Raw genomic sequence first — 19,124 nt, forward strand, 5'->3', positions numbered from 1 at the left:
GACTGGCCCATGCCTCGTCGTGTGGGTGTCTCTGTGGGGCACTCGCTTCCAAAGGACTCGGCGAGGACGGGGCTTGTCTGAAGCCAGAAGAAGGAATTCAGGAAGGGTTCCCATCAGGCGCTGGTCCCCACTGCACATGGGGTGTAACTGTTTGAGGTCCAGTCTCGGTTCCAGTGTGGGGCGGTAGGGAACAGCTAAGGGTGTGTGGAAACCTTGTGTGAACAGAGACCTGCCCAGGATGGGCCGTTACATCCCACACCCGAATGACATCAGATGTTACCTACCGCTCCGTTAGCCTCCGTTAGCACTGACACTAACAAGATTTGTTTTCTTTCTTTTCCTACTTTCCCCCCTTCTCCTTCCCTCCCCATCCCCGCTCTTTCTCTGCTATTTATTTGAACCCTGGGCCTCTTACTCCGTTCATCTGAAGAAGTGGGTTATGCCCACAAAAGCTCATGACACCATCTATGTTTTGTAAGTCTCTAAGGTGCTGCAGGACCATTGGTTGTTTCTTAAATGTATTAGGGCATAAGCTCTCATGAGCTGCAGCTCAGTTTGTCGGATGCACGCCATGAAAGAAGCAGGTTTGGGGAGCTCATTCCTTGATGCGACTTATGTCCCTGGCGGGGTGTCCTTGTTCGGTGAGGGTAGTTTGATGTTTGCAGCCCAGATGTTTAGATTTCCATCACCACTTCAGCAAGCACCATCCCCCTGTCCGACTCTCTAGAACACTCCTACATCAGCTCCCTGGACACCAGGATCAGCTTCAGCACTGGAACCCTACAACCAAGAAACCTCTAAGCCTTCCCAGACCCAGTCACCATCCCAAGCGCACCAAGCCGTCTGCTAGCTGCAGCCCGGCACACAGACCCCAGAGCACGCACCGAAGAAAGAATCCATTGCTAGTGAGTACGCTGGAGCACAAAGGGAAAAGCCCAGGTCCTCAAAGGGTACGTCTACACCACAAAAACAGACCTGCAGCAGCAAGTCTCAGGACCTGGTTCACTTGGGCTCATGGGATTACACTTGGGATGGGAAACCTAGTGGGGAGCAGGGTCTCGGAGCCTGTAGCACCAGCCCCCTTCACTTGTCCCAGGCTGGTGGTGGTTTTCTGCAGGGCAGACGTACCCAAGGGTATTTAAGCTCACACGGGCCACTGAAATTATTGGGAACCGAAACCTTTGAGGCACAGGGCCAGGTGACTTGCTCAGCGCTATATAGCGAGTCAGTGGCAGAGATGTGAGTCGACCCCTGGAGTTCTGACTCAGCACCCAGCTGTCCTGGCCTCTGGAGCTAACCCCGCAACGCTCCCTGGAGCCCCAGGCTCCAACTCTCTGCCCTAACCATTACACCAGGTAGCCCTGAGAGACGTGCGCTGCCGTAAGTCTCAGGGTGTCCAGGACTGAGTTCCCTTGTTACCCACTGCCTCTGGAGTCAGGGAGTCCTGCTGATACCACCTCCCAGTCCTCCCCGACACCACCAGCCTGTTGGACCCCCGAGCTCTCATCGGGCCTATGCCAGCCGGGCTGTGCCTTGCTGGTTAACCCCAGGTGCACCCCAGACTCAGAGTCCCGCTGGGATGAGCTGTCCTTGGCACTCCCAGAGCCACGAGGCCCGCTGCTCCCAAAGGCATAGCCACACTCGCTTGTGTGAGCCAGCTCGGGGTCAGCACTCGGCTTAGCATCACCGCACCTCGGTGGATGTAAGGTGTCACCCAGAATACGTTGAGGAGCAGGGAGTCAAGTGCCAGCGAGTAGGGGCAGTGGAAATAAATGGCCACGTATAACATAAAATCGTCACGTGCTTTCGAGGAACTGAACTAGCCCGTTAACCTCCTGCCCACAGACAGCTTATTTTCCCCAAAGTCGTCTGCAGTGTTTTCAGCCGCGGCCGGTTGTGAGCCCGCGATAACGAAGGCAAACGTGCTGTCTGCTTAGTTCCTGATGTGGTGTTGGCTTTGCATTTCTGCCAGACCCCTGCGTTCACTGGCCTTGCTCCCAGACGGCCAGCCCCGGAGGCTTGGTCTCCCTGCGTGCTGCTTTCCTGTTGACTTCCCTTCTCTTCCGTAACATTTGACTTTGTGTAAATGGACAGCCACTGAGTGAGCTTACACCCGGCCGTAGAGAGGACAGGCGAGGGTTCTCGTCCGGAAGGATGCCTGTTCTCAGTAGATGCACAGAGCTCCTTGCAGGACTCCAGTACGTGCATTTTGCAGTGATAACACTGACAGGGTGACTTGGGCTCTCGTGCCATTCTTGGGGGGATGAGAAGGCACCTGGGACCCCTGGATCTCCTTGTTACTCAGCTGAAAGAGGCTCTTGGGTCACATCATGAGCTGGAGCTGAGAGCTCTGCAGTGACACCTGGCAGCTTTGCGGGCTGACGAGGCCTACACGGGCTTTGGCCTGCTTCCTTGCACAGCGCCTAGAGGTAGGGTTGCCAGATGGTTGAAACAAAAATACCAAACACCTGCCCCCCACCAAAAAAAACACCAGGAAAAATTCTGTTGAAGGGAAAAAAAAGCGGGGGGGGGGAGGGAGAGAGACCAAAGTTGTTGAGCAAAAAAAAAAAGGACTCCAAGGACTTATTAAGCCAAAATAAAATAAAATAAAACCGCATGTCCCATAAGAGTGAGTGCAGGGATAGGAACAGGAGGACAGTTGAGCACTAACACCCAGGGGAAGCTTTGCTTCCCCTAGGTCCTTTGGCCGGCAGCCATTTTGTGCCGGCAGCTTTGGGGAACTTGGGGGCTGGGGTTGGGGGGCTGGGGGTGTTGGGGGTTTGGGGAGGGTTCAGGGGGGTGGGTAGGCTGAGTGCTGAGTGTTTGTAGGGTTGCCAGGTGCCTGGCATTTTTGCCTTCTGGCCGGGGAAAAAAATCAGAGAATACGGAGCATCTCAGGTGTCCGGTATTCTCTGAATTTTTTTTACCAGACAGGAGGCGAAAATACTGGCCTGTCCGGGTGAATACCCGACACCTGGCAACCCTACCTAGAGGGGGAGGGTTTTTATCACGGGTCTCATTCGCTGCTAGGGTGAGTCCCCCTCAGTTCTGGCATTTCTGATGCCCCAGCCTAATGAGTGCCCAGGACTTTCTCTGCGGGTCTATCTGGCGTGCAGCCCGCTTGCTTGAGACGGGCATCGGCTAGCGTCTGGCCCTGGAAAGGGAAGCCTCCGGCAGGGTCGGGATTCCAGCAGACCCCGGCACTGACCCGAGGGGGGAGCCGGCCTGCTTGTGGCTGTGGCCAGTGCCTGAAGGGGCCCGGCAGTGATGCGCGTGATGGACAGTGCCAGCTGGGGGGCGGCCGGGGGGCAGTCACTGAGAGCAGCCTCTCTCCATCCTCTTTGGAACCTCCCTTCAGGAAGTTGAAGGCTGCTATCAAATCCCCCCTCACTCTTCTCTTCTGCAGACTAAACACACCCAAGTCCCTCAGTCTCTCCTCAGAGGTCATATGCCCCAGGCCCCTAATTGCTTCCATCACCCTCCAGTCGCCAATCCGATGAGTTCAGCTTTGGACGCCAACGGGTCTTACGTCAAGCTGGCTGAAATAATGGCTGTGACTAGTCACTGGGCAGAGGACTAGCAGGATGCCCTCTGTGGTGCTTACGGAGGCTGAGGCCTTTGTCCTCACTCCAGCCGGCCCAGCCCTTCTCAGTATTTGATGGGTCTCGCTCGGCCCCTGGAGCCGGAGCTCAGATTCAATGGCACTTCAGAAAGAGGGACAAGCCCCTGGGGAGGGTGGGGCGGCTCAGATGGGGCCGGGTTCAGGAGGGAGGCAGGCTGTGTGTGTTAGGAGCAGCAGGCGTGAGGTAGCCTGGGAGCTGGCTGAGGAAGGAATGCTGCCCAGCGACAGTGTTAATGGGAGGCTGTGGGTGCAACTTCCCTGCAAATCAGCAAGCCACTAATCCGAGTGGGGCCAACAGTGGGGGGGTCGCTCAAAGAGTATTCATCTGGCCTGCTTGGGTCCCTCGTGCCAAAGGGCATGCGTGAACTAGAGAGTCCCCCCCAGTGGCTCTATTGCCAAGCCCACGAGAGCAAGACTCGTGACACCGATTCTAGACAATCACTCTCTCCTGTGGTCTGCCCTTCGGACTTTCTCTGCCCTTCTGGTGTGTGTGTGTGTGTGTGTGTGTGTGTGAGAGCTGGGAGACAATATTCCCAACAAGTCAATCTTCAGCGCACAAGTGGCTTAGTGTATGCTGCAAATGCAGACGTTCTGCAGGAGCTTAAGAGTGGCGCAGACGCAGAAGAGGTCGTATTTGGTTCCAACTGCAAGAGAGTCATCTTACTATATAGTTTAGAAATGAGCCTCTGTCTGTCTGTGAGTCCATTTGTTCAAGAACCTCCTAAACAACAAGAGCTAGGCTCACCAGATGTGGTGGGCAGCTTCCTCTTATCATAACTTGAAGCAAAGTCAGGGTTTGGCTGTGCCAGGACAATGGGGTGTGCCTGGAATTCCATTGTTTCTCATAAAATGGAAAGGGAGGGGTGTGGTAGGAAGGAGAGTCATACTGCAGAATGACCACAGGGGGCAGCAAGGGGCTAAAGATAGGGACCAGGACAGCTATAACCCATTGGGCAAGCAGGGGGCAGGGTGGAGAAAGGGACAGCTATCTCAGGGGGGGCAAGAGGTGGCTAGTGGGCCAAGCCGCCGGATCCGGCTACAAGTGGGCGAGGTCTCCCCAAGGTGCCGGGAGAAGGCCCTGTGGGCGCAGCTGGGAAGTGGCCCAGGGAGAGGCTGCTATTCTGGGGAGATAAGGGCAAGAGTCCCACTAGCAGCTGCTACCTAGGGCCCTGGGCTGGAACCTGGAGTAAGTGGGCGGGACCGGGTTCCCCAGCCCGCCCCATACCTGGTGGGCTGCCCCTGGGGAAAAGGGGAGCCTAGGCCCACAGAAGGCCAGTGTCTGGCTTGTGATGGAAATGGCTCATGGAGCGGGGGCCTGTGAGAGACAAGAGGCAGTGGGAGAGTCACTGGAGCCCCCGAGGACCAGGGGCTGGGGCTGGAGCACTGCCACACGCATGTGCTGCTGCAAATTATAAAATCCCATCTGTAAACCAACCCTCATCGCAGGTCATAGGGCTGTGTAGGGCCCCGTGCGTCCCGAGGGGCATCCCTGTGCAGAATCCCACCCCCTCGCTGTGCAACCCCACACACTGGCAGTTCTGCAATGAGCGACCTGCGCTCTGCTGAACGATGGGCTGCGGAGGGCCAGGGCTGCTGTGTTGTGCCCCCCGCCCCCGCTAGGAGTTGCTGGCCTGTCACCCACCTCGCTCCGGGCCCATCATCCCCTTGTGCCCTCGGTCTCTTGCAGGAGAAGATAGAATACATCTTCCTGATCATCTTCACCATCGAAGCCATGCTGAAGATCATTGCCTATGGGTTTCTCCTCCACACGGACGCCTACCTCCGCAACGGCTGGAACGTGCTGGACTTCGCCATCGTCTCCTTGGGGTGAGCGAGGGCTGCTTTGGGGGCAGTGTCCTGGGCGGGTTGTGGGGCAGCGTGATCAGGCCCGACAGCGAGAGTTTGGTCCAAAGGCCCCTGAAGCCGTGTGAGAGTTTCTCGGGACGCCAGGGGGACCAGGCTCACGTATGCGGCTCTTGTGTCTTTTTCCACGGGGTGCCCCCTGCCTGGCACATAGGGCCCTGCCACTCTTACGCTGTGAAAAACACGCCACAGGCCGTGAAATGAGCCCTGCCCCGTGACATGGGATCTCCCACATATCAGCTGGGCTGGGGAGGGGCAGGGAGGGAGCTCCAGCCCACCTCCACCCTCTGCCTTGGGCCCCTCCACCCCCAGCCCTGACTCCTGACTCCCCCACATCACCTGCCCTGGGCCCCTGAAGCACTAAATACACCTGACCTCTGTTCTTGAGGTACCTTGATGGCCACCCTACCAGGCTCTGGGCATCCGGGCTCGGGGCTGCTTCCCCCTCCTAGCGGCTCCTGCCCGGGCTGGGAAGTCCCCAGGCTCCAGCTGGGGTTTCGGGTGCCCAGGCTCAACCTTCGTAGCTCCTGCTGGGACTCCGGCCACCCGATCTTTGGGCTGTAGCCCACACAACCTGCTCCAGGGGTGGGAAACGCCGCAGGCGGGCAGCACAGACGTGAGCATGGCAACCGTGCAGCCCCTACAACAGCGGTGACACCCCCCAGCACCCCCTTGCGGATCAGGGCCCCGTGGTTACAGCCCCGTGACATTTCAGATCTAAGGTCTGAAATCATGAAACTGACCAATGTTAAGACCTGGCGGCTGTGAAACTGATCAAAGCGAACCGTGAATTTGGTAGGGCCCTACTGATCCTGCTTCCCTGAGCTCACCCCCACCCCGCCCACCTTTAGGTGCTGTACGTGGGCTGGGTGTAAATTGGAGCTGTGAGAATTGCTGGTTGTTTGGGTCATTGGCCATCCCGAAAAATGGGGACAAGTCCCGACGGAGTCGGCTGGATCCGAGAGAAGGCTAGGGCTGGGCTGGGAGCTTCCCTGCCTGTAAGGGACGAGATTGACTTTCCTGGCTTGGATTTCTTTTTCCTGTCTGCTCTCCCTATCTCCCCTTCCCTTTCTCTTCCCTGCCCCTTGGGCAGGCTGGTCACCGTGATGGTGGAGCAGATCAACGTGATGCAGGGGGCGCCGCAGGCGGGGAAGGGCGGCTTTGACGTCAAAGCCCTGCGAGCTTTCCGCGTGCTGAGACCCCTGCGCCTGGTGTCCGGAGTGCCAAGTGAGTGAGAGCTGCCCGGGCAGCGGCGGGCGGGCTGGCGGGAGGCGCACGCTGGCTGCGGGGGTCCCGGCCCATGGCGCAGGCTGCCCCTTCGCGCTGCTCTGTGGGGCTGGCTCTCGGCGGGATTCTAGCCGAGGGGCAGAGTCTAGCTAGTCCCTGTTCTACGGCCCGTGCGGAGGGCTGGTGCCTGGTGCCTGCAGACACAATCCACTGGGCCACAGCAGGCGTCAGGTCGCTCCCATCTGTGAAGGGAGCTGGTGGGTGTCACCCCAGTGTCCAGGAGCCAAACGTCTCCATTGGGAAACCATCCCCAAAGGGGAGAGATTGGATCCCCCCCTTCTTCCAATCCCTCTGGGGCAGCATGAGGCTTTCTGGCACGGAGCCATTTGGCTGGGAGCTAGCCACCAGGGCTCCTTCCGTCTCACACATGCTCCTGGGCTGTTAGTGACCCGCCAGCCATGTCCAGGGGTCTCCCTCCCTGCCTGTCCCTGCCAGCCCAGTGCAGGAGTTCTGTGCGAAGTGGGACCCTGCTGGGCAGCCGATGCGGCGGGGAGGGGGCTGACGGGTTCCCCTTCTCTCGGCTGCAGGCCTGCAGGTGGTGCTCAACTCCATCATCAAGGCCATGGTGCCCCTGCTGCACATCGCCCTGCTGGTCCTCTTCATGATCATCATCTACGCCATAGTCGGGCAGGAGCTGTTCAAGGGCAAGATGCACAAGACCTGCTACTACGTCGGGACAGGTGGGGAGCGCGGGCCGGATGGGGAACGAGGATCGGGGCCGTGCTGCTCTGGCTGCCGCTGTGGAGAAAATCCATCGGTGGCCTAGGGAAACCCAGCCCTGACTGTCCGCACTGGCGCTGCAGGCACAGGAGCAGGGCCTGGCTAGTGCCGTGGTGGGGAGATGTATAAGGCATGGCAGGGGGCGTTAGGTGGTGTGGCTAGGAGTTATATGACATGGCTGGGGCATAATAAGGCTAGATGGCATGGCTGGGGGCTATAGCAGTGTTTCTCAACCCTAAGTACCCCTTCAAAAAAATTCTAAGCACTCCCAGTGCCTACAATTTTCAGACACACACACTTTTGTTCTACCATTGCGACACGTTTGTTTATACAACTTAATCGCAGCTGGGCAGGAGATGAAATTTTGGGGTGTAAAAAGTACCAAAATAAGAAAGTGCTGTAAAACTTACAACAAAAATTCTGTTTTCTCCAAATTTCAGTTGTGTTGATGTACACCCCAGACTTCTCTCGAGTACCCCTAAGTTGAATGCCATGGTGAGAAACACTGGGCTATATGGCATGGCTGGGGGCATTATAAGGTTATATGGTATAGTCTGGGGCTGTGTCTAGACTGGCAAGTTTTTCCGCAAAATCATCTGCTTTTGCGGAAAAACTTGCCAGCTGTCTACACTTAGCTGCTTGAATTTCCGGAAAAGCACTGACGATCTCCTGTAAAATCATCAGTGCTTTTCCGGAAAAACTATGCTGCTCCCGTTCGGGCAAAAGTCTTTTTCCGAAAGACTTTTGCGCAAAAGGGCCAGTGTAGACAGCAGAGTACTGTTTTCCACAAAAAAGCCCCGATCGTGAAAAAGGCGATCGGGGCTTTTTTGCGGAAAACCGCGTCTAGATTGGCCACGGACGCTTTTCCGCAAAAAGTGCTTTTGCGGAAAAGCATCCTGCCAATCTACACGCACTTTTCCGAAAATGCTTTTAACGGAAAACTTTTCCGTTAAAAGCATTTTCGGAAATTCATGCCAGTGTAGATGTAGCCTGGAGGTATATGGCATGGCTGGGGGCATTATAAGGTTATATGGTATAGTCTGGAGGTATATGGCATGGCTGGGGGCATTATAAGGTTATATGGTATAGTCTGGAGGTATATGGCATGGCTGGGGGCATTATAAGGTTATATGGTATAGTCTGGAGGTATATGGCATGGCTGGGGGCATTATAAAGCTATCTGGCATGGCTGGAGGTGTATGGCATGGCTGGGGGTGTTATAAGGCTATATGGCATGTCTGGGAAGTATATTGCATGGTTGGGAGTATTATATGGCATGGCTGGGGGTGTAATATGGCAATCTAGCATGGACTGGAGGTGTATGGCGCGGCTGGGGGTGTTATAAGGCTATATGGCATGGCTGGAGGTATATGGCATGGCTGGGGGTGTTATAAAGCTATCTGGCATGGCTGGGGGCATTATAAGGTTATATGGTATAGTCTGGAGGTATATGGCATGGCTGGGGGCATTATAAGGCTATATGGGATGGCTGGGAGGTATACTGCAGTGCACCAAAGCCCTCCTCTAGGTGGGCATAGAGGCTGAGGCGCAGGCAGCAGCAGGCAGGTAGGTCTCCTCCTCTGCTCGGCCTGACCACGGTGCTTCGGTTTCGCCCTCAGACATCATTGCCACGGTGGAATGGGAGAAGCCGTCGCCATGCGCCAGCTCCGGCCATGGGCATCACTGCACCATCAACGGCACCGAGTGCAGGGGCGGGTGGCCGGGGCCCAACAACGGCATCACCCACTTTGACAACTTTGGCTTTGCCATGCTGACCGTGTACCAGTGCATCACCATGGAGGGGTGGACGGAGGTCCTCTACTGGGTACGTCCGGCCTCGGGCCTGAGCCTGCTGGCAGGGGGAGCAGGCTCCGGCGCGGTCTTGTAACGAGAACGTGGCACTAAATGACCGGGGCTGGCCAAGCTGGCCAAGGGGAGGCAGCAGCGAGCCCCCCGGGCTCTGCCGCTCCTGCAGAACGCAGCCACTGACGGGTGGTTGGGGGTGACAGCAGCCAGTCAGCAGCGTGGGCTGGCCGTCGCGCAGCCATCGGGTGCAGAGGACGGTGCTGCTTTCCCCTGCAGAGTCCCAAATGGTTTGAGCCGGCTACCCAGAGCCGGTCTCAGTCCAAGTACAGCTGAGATGCCCAGACGAACCCCCCTCCCATTGCCTTCCATTGGCTGGTGAGACCCAGTTCTCTGACCGCTCCGGAGCTCCCTCACGCATGACCTTAAACTTCCCCTCAGAGCCGTGGTGAACGGTAGGGGAATTGTGGAGCTGGGTTCTAGCCCCACCTCTGTCTCTGGAAGCCGGGGGTGGGTGGTGTTACCCCTCTGGGCATCCTTTGTTCTCAGGAGCATGGCATGAGGGTGGCTTGAAACGAAAGGGGCTGGGCCAGCGTCTGATGTGGTATCGGGCGGCTTTTGTGAAAACACCACTTAGCTCTTCTCTGTAACCTTCTGCCAGCCAGAGTGGGCTGCGGCCGGGATTCAGCGTCTGCGCATTCAACAGTACAACACAAAACCAGCTCGGGCCACCGCCCAGGGACCTGCGACAATTTCACAGACACACGCACACGCACACACACAGTTTAAGTGTAGCAAAACAATTTTACACAAAGGGGGGACGTAACTCAATGTTATGAAGACCGGGACTTTAAAAGGGTTTAAAATAAGGGCTAGAGAGATTCATGGAGGCTGGGTCCATCATAGCCAGGCTGGGCAGGGATGATGTCCCTGGTCTCTGTGTGTCGGGGCTGGGAATGGGCAACAGAGGAGGGATCATGTGAGGATTCCCTGTTCTGTTCACTCCCTCTGTGGCACCAGCATTGGCCACTGCGGGCAGACAGGACACAGGGCTGGAGGGACCTTTGCTCTGACCCCGTCTGGCCGTTCTGATGTTTGTTAATTTGGGGAAACACTGTAAACTGGGTTCATAGCTATAAACAGGGCTCGACAATCTATGTCATCTAGTCACCCGTGGCGAGTCGATTACATCCCGGAAGAGCCGGGTTTGGGTGATCTGCGCATGTGCAGAACGCCGGACAGCGCGGCTGGTGAGTGGGGCTCCCCACGGCGAGCCCTGGCTAGAAACCCCGAGCAAAGGGCCCACTCCTGGCAGTGGCGGGGCAGTGGGGCAACGTAGCCCCGGCTCACTCTGCTCCCCCGGCTGTGTGGCCCCGCTTCCTGCCAGTGAGTGTGGGGTGGTCCTACCCCTCCTCTGTGCGGTGCTCATTGGTCTGCTCCCCCCTGCTGCTGGGGAGTAGGGGGGGCAGGACTCCTGCTGCGGGCGCCAGGCCCCCCACTAGTCCCCCTGGATGCCCAGGGACTCTGGCCCCACCAGCTGCTGGCCTGCCCCTTGCCACTCCTGCCCATGGCATTAGGGGGGCACGTGCCTCTCGTGTTCTCCCTACGTGTCACCTTTGCATTTGTCCTTATTGAATGTCATCCCATGTACGTCAGCCCATCTCTCCGGTTTGTCCTGATCATTCTGCATTTTATTCCTACCCACCCAAGCCCTTGGAACCCCGCCCAGCTTGGTGCCTTCCGCAAATTTCACATGAAATGTACTCGCTGTGCTGTCATCTAAGTCCCTGAAGACGTTGAGCTGGACTGGACCCAGAACTGATCCCCGGGGAACCCTGCTCACTGTCAACCCCAGGAACTACTCTCTGGCACCCACCTTATCAGAGCTCCAGTAAGGGTGCATTTCCCTAGCTTGTTAAGGAGGGGGTCATGTGAAACTCTACCTAAAGCTTTACTAAGTCTGGGTCCACCACTTCCCCCTATCCACAAGGCTTGGTATCCTGACAAAGAAAGCTCTCAGGTGGTTTGGCATGATGAATCCATGCCAACTGTCACTTATCGCCTTCTTACCCTTAGAGGTTTGCAAATTGATTGCTTAATTCTTTGCTCCATTAACTTTCCTGGCACAGAAGTTAAACTGGCTAATGTGTATTTATCTGGGTTGTGCTCTTCCCCTTTTTATAGATGGACTGTGGGGCTGTGTCTACACTGGTGGGTTCTTGCGCAAGAACATCTTGCACAAGAACACGTCCACACGGCCATGTGCTTTTGCGCAAGAGCATCCATGGCAGTGTGGACGCTCTCTTGTGCAAGAAAGCTCCGATGGCCATTTTAGCCATTGAACTTTCTTGAGCAAGAAACCCCTGCCGCGCGTCCACACTGCCCTCTTGCACAAGAGCTCCTGCACAAGAGGGCTTACACCTGTTAGAAAAGAGCGTAGCTCTTGTGCAAGAAGCCCTCTCTTCGGACGCCGTACTGTAAATCTTGCGCAAGAGCGGGCAGGCTGTGTGGACCCTCTGCAGGTTCTTGCTCAAGAGCCCGCCAGTGTAGACATAGCCAATATGTGCCCTTTTCAGTCTTCTGGAATCTCTCCCCTCTTCAATGACTTTTCAACGAGAATGGCTAATGGCTCAGATAGCTCTTTAGTCCACACCTTGAGTAGCCTAGGGTGCATTTCATCAGCCCCCGGGGACTTGAAGAAACCTGACTTTTCTAAGAAATTTTGAACCTCTTCTTCCTGTATGTTAGCTTCTGATCCTGCTCCATTAACTGGCATCACTATATTAGGCATCCAATCGCCACCAACCTTCTTGGTGAAAACCAAAACAAAGACGTCATTAAGCATCTCTGCCATTTCCACATGTTCTGTTATTATTCCCTCACCTTTACTGAGTAATGGGCCGGTCCTCTTGCTTGTAATGTCCTTGTAGAATGTTTTCTTGTTACCCTTTGGCTGTGTCTAGACTGGCAAGTTTTTCCGGAAAATCAGCCGCTTTTCCGGAAAAACTTGCCAGCTGTCTACACTGGCCCCTTGAATTTCCGGAAAAGCACTGACGATCTAATGTAATAGCGTCAGTGTTTTTCCGGAAAAACTATGCTGCTCCTGTTCGGGCAAAAGTCCTTTTCCGGAAAACTGTTCCGGAAAAGGGCCAGTGTAGACAGCAGAGATTTCTTTTCCGCAAAAAAGCCCCGATCGTGAAAATGACGATTGGGGCTTTTTTGCGGAAAAGCGCGTCTAGATTGGCCACAGACGCTTTTCCGCAAAAAGTGCTTTTCCGGAAAAGCATCCTGCCAATGTAGACGCGCTTTTTCCGAAAATGCTTATAACGGAAAAGTTTTCCGTTTCAAGCATTTCCAGAAAAGGGTGCTAGTGTAGACGTAGCCTTTATGTTTCTGTCTAATCTGATCTCGTTTTGTGCCATGGACTCTCTTACTTTTGTCTCTACCTACTTGTTTATAGGCATCCTTTGTAATTTGGCCTGGATTCCACTTTTTGTAGGACTCTTTTTATTTTTTAAATGTAGATCATGGAAAATCTCCTGGTTAAGCCAGAGTGGCCTCTGTCCCACTGTGAAACCCTCTTGCACAATGCCGTTATGCCGATTATTTTCAGGAATAACGGCGTTGCGCAAGAGGGTTTTTCTTGTGCAAGAAGGGGCCGTGTAGACAGCTCCTTCTGGCGCAAGAGCCTCTTCTGCAAAAATGGCAGCTCATTAGGTATGCAAATGAGGCTCAGCAATATTCCACGCTTAGCCTCATTTGCATATTTCTCATGCAAGAAGCCGCGAGTGTAGACATAGCTCATGTGCCCTTCCACCGTTCATTTCGTGATCACTTTGTCAGCTGCTCCCCTAGTAGCTTTCTCCATCTTCTGAAATAAAAAATTCTCTCTACTTGGCTGTGTCTACATTGGTGCGATCTTGCGCAAAAGCAGCCGCTTTTGTGCCAAAAGTTGCTGCCTGTCTACACTGGCCGCAAGTCCTTGTGCCAGAACACTGACGTTCTAATGTATGAAATCAGGGCTTCTTGTGCAAGAACTCTGATGCTCCCGCTCAGGAATAAGCCCTCTTGCACAACTGTTCTTGCACAAGAGGCCAGTGTAGACAGGCAACATGAATTTCTTGCGCAAGAAAGCTCGATGGTTAAAATGGCCATCGGAGCTTTCTTGTGCAAGAGAGAGTCTACACTGGCACGGATGCTCTTGTGCAAAGGCACATGCCAGTGTAGACACTCTCTTCTGGAAGAGTTTTTGCACAAGAACTCTTCCGCAAAAGAGTTCTTGCACAAAGTCATGCCAGTGTAGACGTAGCCTAGCTACGGTCTAAGAACTTGATGGATAATCTGTGCCAGCTCTGTTGTTATCCCAACAGATGCCTGGGTGCCTGAAGTGTCCACAAATTAGCTCTGCTATATAGTGGAGAGGAAAAGTCAAATGTTGTCTAGGGGCCCTCAGCAGGGCTCATACCAGCATCTGCCCTCCCCCCTCTTACCTCACTGTGCTTTAGCACCCAGCTCCCTGCCTAATGAGTGCCATTGAGCTGAGAGAGGGTCCCTCAGTCAGGAATCGCCAAATGCAGTTCTGCTGCCCTCAGTTCACACAAGGATAACAAACCTTTAGTACTCCTGCCCCAGGAGCAAGGAGACTGGGGATCCCAAAACAGCCAGAAGAGACTGTTTGGGCAGGCAATCCCATCATGCTCTGAGGCATGGTGGGCGTGCCTATGCAAATATGATCAGCTCCTGCAGTCCTCTTCCACAGCTCACTGCTAGATGTCAGTGGAGAGCGCATTCAAACTCTGCTCACCTCTTTAACACTCTTCACCAAGAGAGCTCAGGGCACCTCACCGGCTTCATCCTGACACCCCACTGGGAATCAGGGCTGAGCTATCATCCCCATTGCACAGATGAGGAACTGAGGCCTGTGGCTAAGTGACTTGCCCAATGCCACACAAGAAGTCTGTGGCAGAATAAAGAGTTGGCTCTTCGCTGACTTAAGCTAAGGTCCTGGTCAATGGCCCTTCTGGTCATTGGGTAGGGGCAAGCCTGAAACCTGATGCAAGTCCCTGCTCAGCCACAGACTCCCACTGTAACCATGGCCAAGTCACTTGTCTTCTCTGCCTCCGTCCCCCATGTGTAAAGACTCTGAGGTGCTTTGCTACTCCAGGGTAGCAAAGGGCTGGGCCAGGTGGGTTTGTTTCTCCCTCGGGAACTTGGTCTGTCTCTTCCTGCTCAGGTGAACGACGCCATCGGGAACGAGTGGCCCTGGATTTATTTCGTCAGCCTCATCCTGCTGGGATCTTTCTTCGTGCTCAACTTGGTGCTGGGCGTGCTCAGTGGGTAAGGCGCGTGGACTGCCCCCCGCCTGTCTCTCCAGCCCAGCAGGCGCCTGCCATGCAGGAGACGGTGAAAACGCGGGGCCAGGCCCCACTGAGTTTGGTGATGTGAACACAAGGCCTGAATCTGGGTTTTACTTTTTTTTCTTCCCTTCTTCCTTGGTATCAGGAGCCTCAATTTTGTCTTCCCTTGTCTATCGGAAGACTCTGTGGTTGACTCGGGAGAGGTGCTCTCGGCCCGGGGGTGAAGGGACAGGACAGTCGGATTGTTTATATAGGCAGTGTTCCTCCCCAGAGTCACCAGAACCAGACAATGGGCGCATGGGCATTATTCCTGTCTACTGTGGCAGCACCTCAACGCCCCGTCCGGCCCTGGGCCCGATGGTGTTAGATGCTGTGCAAACACGGAACCAAAAGACAGCCCCTGCTCCCTCCCCTCCCCAGGGCCTGTGCCACTAATGGGGACGTGCCCCATCCTCTACCCCCTGTCTCTGCCCGGAGCCCCCTCCTGCTCTGAGCCACCGCCTACACCTTAACCTCTGCCCGGACCCTGCACCCCCAGCCCACCTCCTGCCCTGAGCCCCCTCCTGCACCCCCAACCTCTCAGCCCCAGCCTGGAGCCCTGTCATCCACAGCGCTGCCCCAGAGCCAGCACCCCCTGTCAGAGCCTCATGCCCCATTCTGCACCTAAGCCCCTGCCTCAACCCACAGCCCCATCCCACACTTTGAGCCCCTTATTTTTGGCCTCATCCCAGAGGCTAGGGGGCCCCAGAAAATGTAATACCCTCCAGTCATCCATAGAGTTTTCTGGCTCAGACAAGAAATTAATTTGGTCCTGCCATGAGGGCAGGGACTGGACTCGATGACCTCTCGAGGTCCCTTCCAGTCCTAGTATTCTATGATTCTAAAACGAGCAGGTAAAAAACCACAGACAGACAAACTCTCCTCCCTCCCACAACACACCAGCCATCCCTCCGAATGGAGCCCAAAGAGGCCAAAGCTGTTTCCCCCCAATGAGTCACCGTTGCTACGGCGCGTGGCGGGGAGTGCGCACAGCTGGCAGTCCCGGTGTGAGCTCCCCCTTATGCTCTGACGCGCTGTCTGACTTCCTCAGGAGCAGCCATGGGGGCAGCCAGCAGGGCTCCTAATGTTAACCTGCCCTCTGCACAGTCCAGCGGCCGCGCTTGGCTCTGTGGTCTCCTGCAGCAAGAAGTTCCACAGGATGCCAATAAAAAGTGAGGACTAGGGAACTGTTTCCAGTCGTTGGCTTTGTATTCCTCCTCAGACCACCACCACTCGTGGTGCGGTATTGCGCAACAGACGGAAAAGGCAGGACTGATCCTTTCTCAGTCTTCAGCTGAGTGAAAGGAGTAACTCCATTAGCTGGCAGCAGTAGTAGGCTCTTATCCTTCCTGGGAACTAGCCACTAGACTGGGACATGGCACACACACAAGGGGCACATCCCATGAGTCAGGTCTGGATTGAAGTCCCCCCACGTGGTCCCTTCTCTGTTTGCCTCATGCTAGCCCGGTGGCTTTCTTCCAGGGAATTCACCAAGGAGCGCGAGAAGGCCAAGTCGCGGGGCACATTCCAGAAGCTGCGGGAGAAGCAGCAGCTGGAGGAGGATCTGAAGGGCTACATGGACTGGATCATTCACGCCGAAGTCATGGACAGCCACCGGGCCAGAGAAGGTACCATCCCCACCCCGGCAAAGCCGGGCCTGGCTTCCCTGTTGCTTCTGGAGAATGGTTATCCTCCACTGGGCGGGGATCGGGGGAGTGTCCGTGCAGAGAGCCTGATGGGAGGAGGGGGGCTGGCTCCTAGTTTACTCATTGAGGGAGGCTGCCCCTCCCTTGACGTTATCCAGGCTGAACGATTAGAAACTGCTTCACACCTGCCATAGATGAAGAGTTTTTGGAGAGGAAGGACAGCCTTCTATGGTGTAGGACAGGCCACGGCCTTGGGAAACCTGCAATCTGTTCCTGGCTCTGCCACTGACTGACTGGGCGGCCTTGAGCCAGTCACTTTGCCAATGTGTGCCTCAGTTTCCCCCTGTGCAGTGGGTGCTAATATTACCCTCTTTGGAGCTGAGCTCATTCCCATTGGTGAAGGGCTTTGAGTGGAAGTTGCTCTAGAAGAATTACTGGCAACTTCCCCTTTCCCATTACCTCCTGGTAGAGCTGGAGTGCTGGTAGCTGCTTGGCTCGTAGTCCCTTTGCTCCGTGGGGTGTTTGAACACAGCTTGGAGCCATGTATAGTGAGAGCATCTCTGAGTTCCACCACTGGTCCATTGCCAGCAGCTACACTCCATGGTGTCTAGCGCCTCGCCGATTCTAGGCACATTACCGTGCCAAAACTCCTTTTTCCCTGGCTGGTTCTGTGGTGTGGGTGTGTCTCTTGGGGTGGCTTGTGTCTCTTGGGGCATTAGAAGGGAACCCTCCTTGGCGGATGTGCTGCTCAGGGTACCTCTCAGGGCCGTCACTCGGTTACCAGAGCCGATCATGCAGTGACAGCATGTGCTAGGCCCAGGAGTAACTCGCACGGAAACACTTGCGGCCGCCCCTTCCCTGCTCCGTTACCTGAGCTCGCTAGATTAACGGGCGCTTTGGTGCGTCTACACTAGCTGCAAACACGCCTCCCATGCTAGTGTTGACCTACTGTGACATAGTGGGGGGTACCATGCTGGTTGGATGCTGGGCAGTGGGTTGTGAGTGACCCCCACTGGCTACTGGCTGCAGCACGGCCCAGCAGGGCGAGGGATGAGTCACTATGCAAAGGGGGCTCCAAACCTGTCTGACCAGTTATCTCCCAGGGAGCAGAACAATAGGAAGGAGGGGAGTGGAGCCCTGGCTGGGGGCAGGGCTGGAAGAGTGAGTTAGGTTTCTGTCTGGGAGCATGGAGGAGACAGTCTAGGGAAAGGGGCTGGGATTTAGGGGCCCAGTCTCCCCCATCTCAAGGGGGGCTGAGGCATCCTAGGCCTGCCCTGGAACCATATGACCTCTGTGCTGTGCTGTATCCTGGAGAAGCAATAAACTCCCTCCATTCTACTGGCTGGTGGAGTCTGTTGGTGCCACTACGGGGGTGCAGGAGATGGGAAAACCCCAACGCGCTGCCACACCTACCCTTAGAGCCGGGGCAGGCAAGGTCCAGCCCAGGTGCTGGATTCAGCCCGCCAAGCTTTTCAATCCGGCCCGCAGCCGGCCGGCATGGAACAGCCCAGGGCTCAGAGCGGCTGCCTGCTCCATCTGCCTTTCTGCACCAGGGGTGGAGGGGAAGCGGCAAAGCTCCTCCTTCACCCACTCTCCAGCCCCACACCCTCTCCTGCACCCCAATCCCTGACCCCGAGCTCCCTTCTGCACCCAGCCTCTGTCCCAGACCAGAGAAAAGTGCCGCCCTTGGTCATTTACAACATTTTAGAGTGCCCCCCTCATCAAAAATGATTGCCCGCCCCTGCCTCAGTTTCCCTTCCAGGAGGCAGGAGGGCTCTGCGGGGGGAACCTACTGACCCTCCGTCGCTCTCGCGCAGGGATGCTGCCATCAGAGGAAGGGGGCTCCGAGACAGAGAGCCTGTATGAAATCGAGGGCATGAACAAATGGATCCTCTTCTTGTGAGTACGCTCCCGGGCTGCCCCGGCCTCTGCCTCCCTCCCGCCTGACACAGGAGCCGCTGCAGCCGCGAGCCCCCCCCCCCCGGCAGAGCTGGCGTTGTTATGCTGGGGGTGGACACGCCGCGTTCAGTGCAGGTGGATTTTGCTGTGTCTGGCTCTTGAAAAAGCCTGCCCAGGTGGTCCTGCCCCTTCTTTTGGGGGCCGCTGGGTCAAGCGCCTGGGCACTGTCCTCCCGCGCAGCTCGCCCCGGCTCCGGGGGTGCGTCAGCAGTGTCAGGAAATCCAGGGTCATGCCGAGCTGTGACCGGGTGATGCCAGCATCTTTAAAGAGCAGCGTCCTCTCCAGAGGACCAGCTGCTGAGCGAAGAGAAGGCGTCTCTTGGACACTGCGCTAGGCAAGCAGCCAGGACACCTGGGTTCTGTTCCTGGGCGAGTGCCTTTAGTTCTCCCATCTGAAAAATGGGGATAAATGATGCACACTTCCCAAGGGCTTTGAGACCCCTTGTTCAGCAATGCCCCAGGGTCTCCTCTGTTTAAAGGATTGGGACGCTGCAGCTTAGCAAAGAGGAGACTGGGGGGGCGTAGGATAGAGGTCTATAAAAACAGATTGGTGTGGAGAAAGCGAATAAGGAAAAGTTATTCACTTGTTCCCATCACACAAGAACGAGGGGTCACCAAAGGAAATGAATAGGCAGCAGGTTTAAAACAAACCAAAGGAAGTTTTTCTTCACACAGTGCAGTCAACCTGTGGAACTCCTCGCCAGAGGAGGTTGTGAAGCCCAGAATTTCATCAGGGTTCAAAAAGAGCACGATCAATTAATGGAGCTTAGGTCCATCAATGGCTGTTAGCCAGGGTGGGTAGGAATAGTCTCCCAGCCTCTGTTTGTCA

At 55.8% G+C, this 19,124-nt stretch overlaps 1 protein-coding gene across 5 annotated transcripts in view; it reads left to right on the plus strand.

Moving 5' to 3' along the window:
- Positions 1–19,124, plus strand: part of CACNA1S (calcium voltage-gated channel subunit alpha1 S) — an 83,877-nt gene that overhangs the window by 12,581 nt on the left and 52,172 nt on the right. For all 5 annotated transcript variants that reach the window (XM_075910485.1, XM_075910480.1, XM_075910482.1 and 2 more), the window contains 7 exons: positions 5,310–5,449; positions 6,579–6,712; positions 7,300–7,452; positions 9,112–9,317; positions 14,529–14,632; positions 16,174–16,319; positions 18,155–18,236. In XM_075910485.1, coding sequence (XP_075766600.1) covers positions 5,310–5,449; positions 6,579–6,712; positions 7,300–7,452; positions 9,112–9,317; positions 14,529–14,632; positions 16,174–16,319; positions 18,155–18,236 — 965 coding nt within the window. The remainder of the gene's footprint in view (positions 1–5,309; positions 5,450–6,578; positions 6,713–7,299; positions 7,453–9,111; positions 9,318–14,528; positions 14,633–16,173; positions 16,320–18,154; positions 18,237–19,124) is intronic.

Source organism: Pelodiscus sinensis, chromosome 27, assembly GCF_049634645.1.
Source record: "Pelodiscus sinensis isolate JC-2024 chromosome 27, ASM4963464v1, whole genome shotgun sequence".
NCBI classification, from domain to species: Eukaryota; Metazoa; Chordata; order Testudines; family Trionychidae; genus Pelodiscus; species Pelodiscus sinensis.